This window comes from Heliangelus exortis, chromosome 1, assembly GCF_036169615.1.
Source record: "Heliangelus exortis chromosome 1, bHelExo1.hap1, whole genome shotgun sequence".
Lineage (NCBI taxonomy): Eukaryota > Metazoa > Chordata > Aves > Apodiformes > Trochilidae > Heliangelus > Heliangelus exortis.
The window spans coordinates 138,436,318-138,448,332 of record NC_092422.1 but is presented as its reverse complement, the minus strand read 5'-3'; the positions used below and the strand labels follow the sequence as shown (position 1 = coordinate 138,448,332).

At 39.0% G+C, this 12,015-nt stretch overlaps 1 protein-coding gene across 2 annotated transcripts in view; it reads left to right on the top strand.

The window, feature by feature from the left end:
- Nucleotides 1-12,015, top strand: part of DGKI (diacylglycerol kinase iota) — a 219,170-nt gene that overhangs the window by 95,475 nt on the left and 111,680 nt on the right. For both annotated transcript variants that reach the window (XM_071727048.1, XM_071727056.1), the window contains exons 4-8: nt 2,461-2,535; nt 4,940-4,996; nt 6,307-6,372; nt 10,765-10,836; nt 11,403-11,519. In XM_071727048.1, coding sequence (XP_071583149.1) covers nt 2,461-2,535; nt 4,940-4,996; nt 6,307-6,372; nt 10,765-10,836; nt 11,403-11,519 — 387 coding nt within the window. The remainder of the gene's footprint in view (nt 1-2,460; nt 2,536-4,939; nt 4,997-6,306; nt 6,373-10,764; nt 10,837-11,402; nt 11,520-12,015) is intronic.

The window sequence follows — 12,015 nt, the reverse complement described above, 5'->3', positions numbered from 1 at the left end:
GTGGCCCTTGGACTGCAAAGTATAATGGGAGTCTATATTCTCTGGGCTGTTCATGGATACTGCCTGTGGCTCTCTGCAACAGCATCTTTTTGCTTTTATTTAACAAAACACCCTCACATAATTTGATCCAAATCAAAGAATTGTGGTTCACTAATCACCTCTATTTTGGGGGGCACTTTAATCCAAAATGCAGATCAAAGCTACATAGCTCAAATTTAATATCCATCCCCCCCAACTTCTCAAGCAAATAGGTTGCTTTATGACATGTAGCCTTAAGGGTAAGCCTGGGAAGTCTGTGTCTGCTTACAAAGAGTGCTGAAGCAAAGATCCAGCAGCAGCAGCTGACTGTTGATTGTGGAGTAATATTCAAGGGAAATGTCACCGTGTGTTTGCACTGCACTTACGCTGGTCAGAAGGCACTGGGTTTTGGCAAAAGCTGGAGAGAGGGTTTGTTTGGCTGAGGGTACCTTTGGTCTGACACAATGCAATGGTTCCTATGTTCTTCATAGAAGTTTGCTCCTCTAAAATGGTGAAAACATTTTCTCATGCATCGGCTCATTGAAAGCAGCATAGAAATTTAATAATACATTGCATACAAGGCTGTGTTTTAGCTTGAGAAACGTATCTCTCTAGGAGTTGGAAGGATTGTTTGCAGTAGTTGGTGAATTTGACCCACTGACTTAAGATTTTTGACTGGGAAAGTTGGGATATCACCCTTACGGGGTGATAAGCTTTTCCAGCCAATAGGCCTGGAGGTGTCAAGTCATATTTAGGAAGCAGCAGTTTAAAGTTGCTCAGCTCTTAACTGCCTGGCCTTTGCTTGACCTGACCAGAGTACTTTCATGTACAAAAATATAGGTTCCCTTTGGGGGAAGTGAGGCCTGTGTTTATAACATGTTAGGAGTGGATGGAGATTTCATCAGTTTAAGAAGTAGATGGAAATGGCTTAGCTGTGATTAGTTTAACCTGATCTATCAAAAGGCTAAGACCTGTCCAGTTTGAATTTTCTGAAGGCACTGTGTATTTCTGTCTGTCCTAGTCTTCCTTTGACTCTTTTACACATAAACTATTTAAGATCAAATGTTTTCAATGGTGAGAAATTATTAAGCTGTAGTTACAAAGACTTGGCAAAAAAAATGTTAACTTGCACAGAACATGAACTCATAATCTCTGGAACACAGAGCTGACATTTCATGATAAATCTAAGAATTTAGAAGTAATGGAAAAGATAGTCTGAATTTTTATTAGCATCTCACTATAAATGGTTGTACATATTTGCAATACCACCAGCATTCAAAAATCAAGAGAATGGCCCAAAGAGCACCATGTTAAAAAAATGAGCTGCTCGTAAGGCATTTTCTTTGTTTGCTTTTTGCAATTTTTCCTCTAAGTGACTGATTCCTTTACGTTGCCTGACTGATTTTGGTAGACATGGAGAATAAAAAGATACCTAAATTTACAAGTCACAAAACACATGAAAGCTTATTCTGTTACTCACCATCAGGATTCCTCAGGAGTAACATTAAAACAACACTCTACATACATGTACCTGCACATATGCATATATCCATATATATGCACAGACAGAGTGTATCTAGATAATTATGAGACTCATGAAACTGTATTAATTTTTCCATAATGTGAGCTAAAATGGAGTTCTCTTTTTATTCTTGAGTTTTTTACAATACATTGAAAATCTGAATGAACAAATTTCTTACAGATTTAAATGAGCATTAACAAATTTAATGTAAATTTATAAATTCAAGCGTAAGACTGTAAGTTAAACTTCTTTGAAAATTAATTCCATCTGGTTTATTAAATTAAGTATATGCAAAAAAAAAAAAAAAAAAAGTAACTATATACTTTCTCTCCTGGATGCATTCTTTTGCTTTAATATGCTTTGGCCCACGGGATCGAATGGAAATTATTTTAAAAGCCCTACTGAAATTAGTAAAGCTAACCAGCATAATTAGGCTGAGAATTTGCTGTAACATTTCATAAATACTTAACACATTCTCTGCGAAGGTTATCATTCTCTGCTAAATGACCCAAGTAGTTTTTTGCACAGCAGTGGTCAGGCCCATCAAATTAAATATTATATGATAGGCATGAAATAATATAGTCTGATTTGCATGTATGGGTTTTCTCCTTTCTGCTCAACCTCCTTGTAGGCTGCTCCCATTTAGAGTGCTGCAACAGCCTGTTCTCCTACCTAAAGGAGGGAGACTTTTACTTCTAGTTCCCAAGCTGGAGTACTGCCTTTCACAAAGTCCAGTTCTTAATTGGAAGAGCTTCAGCATTTCAGGGTTTTTTTTCCATAGAAAAAGCAGTTGAGAGAAAAAAAAAAAAAAAAAAGGCATGTGGCATAAGGAGAGAAATAGCTCCTGCTTCTCATCAAAGGTTTTCCTCCTGGGAGCAGCGCTCACCTCCACGCACACACCTCTCCCTTTGCTCTTGCAGAAATCTGCTCTGCGGAGGAAGTGTGCTGCCTGCAAGATTGTGGTCCACAATGCCTGTATGGAGCAGCTAGAGAAGGTAAGACATTGCCATCTTCTGGAGCCTGAGGCAGACAGCACTCATTTCATTCTTACACTCATTTAATTCTTTCACTGAGGTTTCAGTCTGGGAAGCATCGTATGCCAATGTAGGTTTTTGTAGCTGTTTTGCCAATATATTGGCTTAAAAGTTGACTCTAAATTCCAGCTTATTTTTTAAAATAGATTTCTTCAAACCCCGTGAACCACTAAAAAAACCCCAACAACAAAAAAACTCAACATGGAATGCTTCCGTAATTTTTATGATTAAAAATGAATGCCCTTCTAGACAGAAAAACTGAAGCTACAGTATCCTTTCATGCACAAAATTGATCTTTCAGAATTTCTCAACTAAACCCAGTGTAATTCATCTTATGACAGCTACAGTTGTTTTGAACAATGCAGGATAAGATGCTATTATGAACATTTTTCACTCTGTTTACTAGACTCTACTGTTATGTCTTCAGATCCTCAGAAATTAATTTCTTGTTTTTAAAATGGAAACCATCACACTTTTTCTTTATAGTGCCCTTGTTTCTGTCAGCATCTGTCCTGCTTCTCAGTTCCTTTAAGGAGCCCACCTTACCCTCAGGTGCTTATGAATATCTCTCACTGAGTTATCTTTCCATCAGTGCTTCTTCTTCATTATGCCTGACTGTTAATGTGTTAAGGAAATTTCCCACCACTGTTTTTCTTGCTTGGTGGAATTTGTGTAAAGAAATATGAGCGCCAATTTCCCCACTGATTTCATTAGAGCTTCATTTTCACTCCTGTATGTTGTGCAAAGTTGTTCTCCATAAAAGAAGTTGATGCAGAATAAATTCATAGCAGCAACCCTTTGGAAAGATTTTTTGCTTTCCAAGTATTTGGACTTGTGTTGACAAATGTTCCAGTAATTGCCATAATACCAAGTTGGAGAGGTACCATTTCCACCCCCGATGCTTTTACCCACAGTGAAATTAGCATCAGCACATGCTTTCAGCACAAAAATGTTACCAGTGAATTTTTCATTACTTCCTTCATCAGTAGCAGTGCTGATTCTCTGCAGCCCAGCAAACTGATGGCATTGCCAGCCAGAGCAAAAGAGCACTTAGATAAAACCTCTTCTGTTGAGCTCATTTATGTCATTTTGTAGACACTGAAATTCACCTCTTGGCAGAGGGTTGCTATTAAGTCTGCATCTTTCCTAAATCATATGAAGTTTTAAACTGGTACATAGGTCTTCTACTTGGCCCTCTCTGCAAAGGTGTAAGTAAAAATAAGTAAAAGCTGAGGGTCTTTCCAGCCTGTCATGGCTCAGCAATAAGTATGAATTGCAATTCCAGCTAAAAAGCAATGGAGGAATATCAGTATTGCTATGGCTTTTATTTCTTCTTAAGTGATAAGTATTTTGTTTACTTTTTAATCTTCTTTTTTTAAATTTTTTTTCCTTACCTTGAGATATTATTCTTAAATGGCATTATTAAATAAGTGAAAAACTTATTTGCATGGAGAGGCTTGTATTTAAATTTTTGGAAACTCAATCCTTTTGGACTTCATGACAACAGCATAGCTATACAGTATCCTTAAACATTTTATTCTTTGAAGACTTGTCAACTTAAACTTGAATCCATTTTACTTAGTCCATCCTTATCTCACATATCATTTGGCCTTTTCTTATGCCTCTCTCTTTTTTTCAGAAAACTTTTTTCCCTTTACATTTCCCATGACCTTCTATTAATTTTTTTTTCCTAAAAAAATTTAGAATTTTTCTCATAGGACTCCCTTGTTTATTAAATACTTTTTCTCTTCATCTTCCCCAAAATATTTTCCGTTCACAGAAGCTCTTGTTGACCAATTCCTGCCTTTTCTATTCCATCTGAAAAAGCCAACACCACTGTGTGAGGCAGCACAATGCACCCCAATGGTTTGTGGTTGGGGAGGGGGATAAAAGAAGCCTGATCTAAGAAAGAGGTAGAAACTTAGGGGAGTATACACAGTTCTTGATGTGAATGAAGACTTCTCCACAGATTTTCTTTATGAAGACATAAAGCTGGGATTTACAAGGTCTTAAAGTTTGATTTCCAGCTCCTATTAATTTTTGAGACCTCAGCTTAAGTTCACTTTGGTTGCCAAAGATTTTAAAAAGAAAAAAAAGGCAGAAGAAGCTGTTTCCTTCTAGGAAATGGGGAGACAGTTTAAAGAGTTGCAGTGAGCAGGCAGCAATATCATTAGTGAAGATGAGGGCTATATTGAGATCTAGCAAGGAGAATTATTATGGCATATGAAAAGAGATTTAACAAGATTTAGCTAAACTAATATTTTACTAGATAATAAATATTTTGGAAGTCTAGCCTAGATCAACATATTGGAATAAATTCTCTCTCAGCTCACTTTCAGTTCTAACAGCTTTATTTTAATGCCAGATTAATTTTCGCTGCAAACCAACTTTCCGAGAAGGAGGCTCCAGATCTCCAAGAGAAGTAAGTAATGGACAAATGATGATTTCTTTTCATTCAATTTGTGTGCTGATCCACCTGGTGTGGAGCTGCAGCAGTGCTTTTAGATTCAGAGGAGTCTTAGAGTATTGGTTCCCAGTGGGATATGTTCTTCTTCCCAGAACAAATGTAAAACGAATTCTAGCTGAAACACTCCTTACTTACATTGGCAGAAACCATTTCATCTTTCTGGTGTCTCTTTTCCCATTCATTCAGCTATTCTGTCTTTTTTGAGCATTTTTTTGCACCTTTTTTTTAACATTTCTTTTCTTTCTTGAGCATTTTTGTAATATTTTTTTTTCCATGACCTTTGAACTATTTTAAATTTTTTTTCTTTTTCTCTTTCTATTTGCCTTCTTTCTCTTCATGTGTTTCGGTTTTTTGGTTTTTGGGTTTTTTTGTTTGGTTTGGTTTTTTGGGTTTTTTTTTCCCCTCCCCAAAGGACCTCTAGTGTCCTCTAGAGTCCAAATATTCAGAAACCTTCTGGTTCATCTCCACCTTCTGTATGAATTCGGCTCCTTTGAAGGTGGTGGGTTACCTTGTTATTGACATATTTATAGAACTGTCTTACATAGTTAGAAGACACTGTTTTAAAAAAAACACACCTGTTAACTTTTCAGGTTGATTTAGGGGCCAGCTTTCTCTTAGCAGAGGGAGCTCAATTCCCTGCCACATCAGCACTGTCTGGAATAACAGTATGGTGCAGGCAGATTCCTTCTAACCCCTTTGCTTTTGCAGAAAGCAGGAGCAGCAGGCCTATTCCCCCCCCCCCAGTCCTTCTCATGCCCACTGCTTGCTGTCATCCAGGATATGAGCAGCCCAAACAAGGTTAAAAGATTGCTTCTTTGACTGCTCCTTCCTCCTCTCCTTTCCTTCTCCTGCTTTGACTTGTAATTTTTTTGTGTTATAAGGCTGTTTGCCAGCAGAAGAGAAATACAGACCAATATCCTGCACTGGGGCAGGACACAGCAGTGTTAGGGCACTTCTGTGCTCTCTATTCTGGTGACAATATTATCTTCCCATCGTGTAATGGGCTTTCTTTTTGTATTAGGGTACAGAGAGAGTAGCACTGTCCATGTTTCAACATGGATAAAGAACACTGTTTCATCCTTATTCCATCTGCAGCTATGGTTGTGTCTCGGCTTTCCTGCAGGGACTACTGCATTTTGCTCCAAAAAATTATTGGCTGAAGGGACCTTTCCTTTGGTGCTGTAAACCAGTTTCACAGAGATAGTGCCTTTGAGAGCAAACTCTGATTGCTTCCTAGAACGTAATTTTTTGTCCATCTTTTGCAGAACTTTGTCCGACACCACTGGGTGCACAGGCGGAGGCAGGAGGGGAAATGTAAGCAGTGTGGAAAGGTAAGATTGCCAGTGCACCACAAGCACTGACACTTAGGAATTCAGGAAGCCTGGTATGTCAAGTGGTAGCAGCCCTGATTCCCAGGTGGGAAGAGAAAAGGCCGGAATGAACACGTCACACATCCTGGGGCATTGCGCTGCACAGGCTGCTGGAAAAGGAGGAAGGCTCTGGATCCTTGAGCTTCTTGCTTTGTTAAGCTAATCCTGTGCCATTATGGCATTTGCACAGTTATGTCCTCTGTGTCAAAGTTGTGGTGGCCTGTTTTTTGAGGCTTCTGGGAAAAGAAAGGTTGTTGGTTTCTTTCTGCCCTGGCAACCTTTAAGATTTTGAAACTGTTTCACATTTTCTCTGCTGTACACACTGCAGAATTTAATTTCTAAAAAGCTATAAAAAATGGTAAGAAGTACCTTAGTTCCTAAAGACCTTTCTTCTGAAATATTATGAACCTCTAAAATCTGTTGAAATTAACCCCCTGTGTCAGTGTAAGTTTTCTTTCTCTAGCACTATATTATACTTTGGCCTTGCTGTTAACATAGATAGTAAGAAAGACTGTGTCTAGTCACCATGGCACAGCACCCAATACAGAATCAGAGAATCACAGAATCACTGAATTGGAAGGGACTGTTCAGACCATGTGGCTCAGCATCCAGTCCATGATTCTGTGTACTAATAGAAGCTTAAGAATGACAACAGTGTGATCATCTTTTCTTCATATACTTCCAGTTACCAATGGATTAGGGATCTTCTGAGACTAAGAATGCATCTGAACCATCATGCTAGAGAGAAATTTTTTTTTTTCCACTTCATGTGGTGTCCAAAGCAGTGTGTCCACTAGACACAAACATCATTCATGTCTTCCTATTACTGGCCCCTTTAAAGGCCTGTGGATTGATACAGACCTGAATGTTTTCCCTGCATATAATAGCAGGATTGCAATTTCTAGTAGTTGAAAGGCAATTCTACTTCTTTGTATTTTAGCAGAGATCAAGATCCAAGTGATTCTCTTCCTGCATGTATTCCATTTATAATAATATTTGGCTCTTCTACGGTTACGTTGCATTGGAGTATCTCTGAAAGCATTGAAAAGGACATCAGTGTACCAGAAAACACATGAAAAAATACATTTTTAGTACCCTTAACACATGCTGGAGTTAGTAATCCCTATGTGCTCTGCATGCATGCATGGTGTCCTGATTTAGGAGTTTGGGTGGACTGAAAACCAAAGGAGAGAATTATTCTCTAATACCAGCCCTCTCCTTCACCCTCCCAAGGGAACCTAAAAGGGGAATTAAGAACAAGAGACTTAAAGTTGTAAATCAAAATGGAAACAGCTTTACTAGAACAGGGGAAAGGCAGTAAAACATGTAATAAGGGACACAAATACAAACGTATACAAATATATATATATATCCTGATCTCACTGGTGGCAGGGATAGGTGCCTGAGGGCCCCTGCAGCAGGGCTGACTCAGGAGGAGGCTCCATGGCTCTTCCCAGCCCCTGATGGATGTGGATCCTGAAGAGCAGGAGGCGAGGGGGGGGGGAGTAAAGGAGAGCAGGGGAACAGCAGCAAGCAAAGTGAGGAGCAGGAGAGAAAGAGGAGGGGCTGGGGTCTGCCTGAGCTTGATAGAGTCTGGGCAGGGAATGGGAGGGAATGGACCCCTCTGTGTTCTGCCCCTCTCAGGGTCTGAAATCCCTCCCTCTATACTTCCTCGTTCTCAAACTATGGCATCTGGGTGTCTATATCAGTGTGGACTTTAACCCCAGTTATCTAGACAGGTTGTAATCAGCAACACAAGCTGTGGATTTAGGTGCTCTTTACCTTCAAATATATTTCCTGTGGTATGCACAACTGTTTATTTTCAAAGGAGTTGCTCACAGCATGGGATTTCATGTGTTGTGCAGGAATTGGGTGTCAGTGAATGAGGATTAACCAAGTACTGTTAGGCCAATACTCTCACAAAGGTGAAATTAATTTTTCTATTAAAAGATTACTACATTTATGCAGAAGACCTCCTTGCATGATCCAGGAACAAGACAGCTGAATTTTCATTTTTCTTCTCAATGAGAGGCAGCAGAAGAGATGATTTCAGGTAGAATACAGTGGGGCTCCAGTGTTTCATTCTGAAAGTCCTCGTTAAATCTCATCTGCTTAATTTCATCAGTTCCTTTACTTGTAAAGGTAACTTTCAAATAGTTGCTGTCTTACCTCAAACATGTATCCTTAGGAAGAATTACCTCATATTTGCAAAGCAATTTGAAGAAGAAAAGTGGTGTTTCATTGCTACTTATCAGGAATATGTTTTTATTGTTTTATCATTTTCTCTAATGACTGCCTAAAAAGCAAATGGCTTACTGAACAAATGAAAAACGGTCCATCCAGAACCAGACAAGCTGCTTGGTCCTTATGTTTAAAATACACCACTGATGGGCTGTGGAATTAATGTACTGAATTAGGTTTCATTAGTGGAGGCTTTGGGAGAGAATAATTTCTCCCTTGCTTGTTATAAAACTGAACATAACAAAATATTTCATGCCCATGAGGGGCTGGAAAAAAATTTTAAAATATACTGTGGGACAAGAAAGAGCAAGATTTATGAGAAATATTAGGAAGCACTGGTCTAGGTGGCTAAAACCAGAGCATTTTGTCCAATGTCAGACCTCCATTCCAGAATTCATGTCCTCACACTCTCTCTGCATCCAGAAGCAGCTACCAGCTTGTCTTTGTGAAGCCATTTGACCATGATCCATTGCTAAGCCTGAATATGCCACATTGCCATCATTATGAAGAATCTACTCCTTGAATTTTTCTGAATGTAAAATCTGCACCACTAGGGGCTGAAAAAAAAAGCTAGGCAGAGAGGCCACGTGCCTTTTTAGGCATAGGCCTTGGTGCTGTGGACCATCTGTTGAAAACATGCTGGGGACACCTGAAAAAGTAGTTGCAATGTGCAGTTCTGCAGGATGGAGAGGGGCAGCCTCCTCCTCAGACCATTGACAGGGTTGTCCTCAGCCATCACATCCTGACATACTGTAGCTCAGTCCCTCACTTCAACAAGACCAGTGCATCTCTGGATGTGATTTTGGTATTTAATTCTTCTTGTTGTGCTTGATGTTGTCATTGCCCTGAGCACTAATGGGCTCAGGTACCCATCTTGCTGTTCATTCCTACAGCAGCTAGAATAAGAAGGGTTTTGATTATAATTTCATGTTAGACTTTACTAAATCAGATTACTTGAACTCTTTGTGCTGGGTCTTGGGCATTGCATATCATGGCAGAGGCATAGGTAAAACTCAAGTTATTGAGAAGAAAACTAGCTCACAAATTCATAACTTGGTAGAGACTTTCAATGAGAAAACTCTGGGTGCTAATGGGCTACTTAATTTAGTAGAGAGGCTTGATAGAAGCCAGTGAGTAGTAAATCTAAAATAAATCTTAGCAGTGGAGGTAACTGTGATAAACTCTTCCACAGAATATTAGAATTTCCATTTTTGCAGCCACTAACCCAAATCAATTTTGTGTCTGGGTAAAATAAGCTTCAGCTGAACACCAGTTTTTAGGCTTCAATTACCATTTGTTGCCTGTGTTATATGCAAGAAAAATGTATATATCCAAATGGTATTTTCCAGTCATAGAATTTAGAACAAAGTGATATGTCTGCTGAAATAACATTCTACAAAAAATTAACTCTTCTGTGGGAGAATAAAATCTCATGTTTGTTGGTAATGGAGTTTTTTTCTCTTTAAAACCATAAAGAAATATTTTTTATATATATATGTTTCCTTTAAATCTTGTTTTTTGGAACTTATTAAAAAGATTTTGATCTGAATTATCTCAATAAAACAATAAGCAATTTCTCAGTCAGAACATTTCAACATAGACTTTACAGTTGATTCCACTTTGTATTAAAAAAACCCAAAAACCAACAAACCCCAAACAAAAATGCAATGAAACAGTAACAACAACAAAACAAAAGCAAAGCAAAGAAAAAGGAAAACTTAAAATCTTGTTCATATCTAGGGCAAAAGAGACTGAAATGAGAGAATGTTCTGTTCAGTAAAAAAATCTCAATCTTATTCATAGAAGTCTATTGAAAGAGGCATACCTTCTCTGTTTCTTCTTCCTTTGCTTCTTTTAACTACAAAAAATAGGAAAAAGCATAAAAAATTTGAAAAGTGTCTTTAAAATGTGTGTGTGGAAATGCCTAGTTGAATCCTGTCATTATTTTTTCCTTTCCAAAATGCTTGATTTCTAAGAGCTTTGAGGCTGAACGAATGTATCTGACTGCAATGAACTGATTTAGCCTAGCACAGCACCCTGGGAAGAGTTAAAGGTGTAAATTTTCTTGTAGTCAGGATGAATTTAACCCATTTTTTTTTCTACTTTTTTTAGGGCTTTCAGCAGAAATTTTCCTTCCATAATAAAGAGATCGTGGCCATCAGTTGCTCCTGGTGCAAGCTGGCGGTGAGTGGGTAATACTCAAGGAGCAGCATCCCTTAGCTGACCACACTGCAGGAAATTTTGTTCCTCCTGGCTCCCAGGGTTCCCCTTTTGTGAACCAAGACCATTTTTTCCATTTCTGTTCCTTTTGCTCAAAGACACCATGATGTCACCTGGCTGACACAAGCTCTCTAGGAGAAGTCTTGCTGCAAAGCATGGCTGCTGCCTACCTCCTATTGATGTCCTGCTTCTGCTAGCTCAGAGAGCCAAAGGGCTCTTAATATACAGTGCTGCATCAAACTAGGATGTAGTCTTCAGTCTGTGTTTACGTAGGAGTGATTGGAATTGTTTTGGTTTTGCTTTTTTTTTTGGGACTTTTTATTTTCGTTTAGTTTTTGGTAAAACAATATGGCTGGGAAAAATAATCTTTAGCTATTTATTCCTTCAACTCCATGATCTTAAAGACTCTGAAGATGGTGAAGTTGGCATATTGTTCCAGTTTTTGTACCATCACCTTTTTCTCCTTCTCCAAGCTTCCCTTTTCTCTTTCTTGGCCCCTTTATTGACTCTACCCTTTTCCTCTCTTCCAGTTCCATAATAAAGTCACCTGTTTCATGCTACATCACATTGAGGAGCCGTGTTCCCTGGGGGCTCACGCTGCTGTCATTGTGCCTCCCACCTGGATCATTAAGGTGAAGAAACCTCAGGTAACTGCATGCTGATGTCTGTTTCTGAAGCTGGATGGCTGCACAGGGCCAGCACAGTGCACTCCTTCACTAAGGCATGCTTGTCCAACCCTCTCACTATCCCTCAAGCCCAGAATACATCCATGGTGATTATGAACCTGTATTCTCCCTCCTCCCCCCCCTCCATCCAGTAGGTTTCCCTGCTTGGGACAGTTAGCAACAAATATGACTTTTGTTATGAGCAAATCCAGCTCAGGTTTTGTTTCTCAGTGGGCACACTGCAAGAAATCCTCTGTGTTGTAGTTAGCCCAGCATGTGTCATTAAATAGAGCTGAGCAAATACAGGGAAGAACTGTTCACAAACATTCACTTGAGGCTTTTGGAATGGATGTGATGTGTTTTAGACTGGATACTGTGTTGTGGTAAACACAACAGGGAGAGAGGGTATCCAAAAGAGAGCTGGCCAAAAATTAAAAGGGGATTCTCATCATGTAAGGGGAATTTTGTTCTTTGAAAG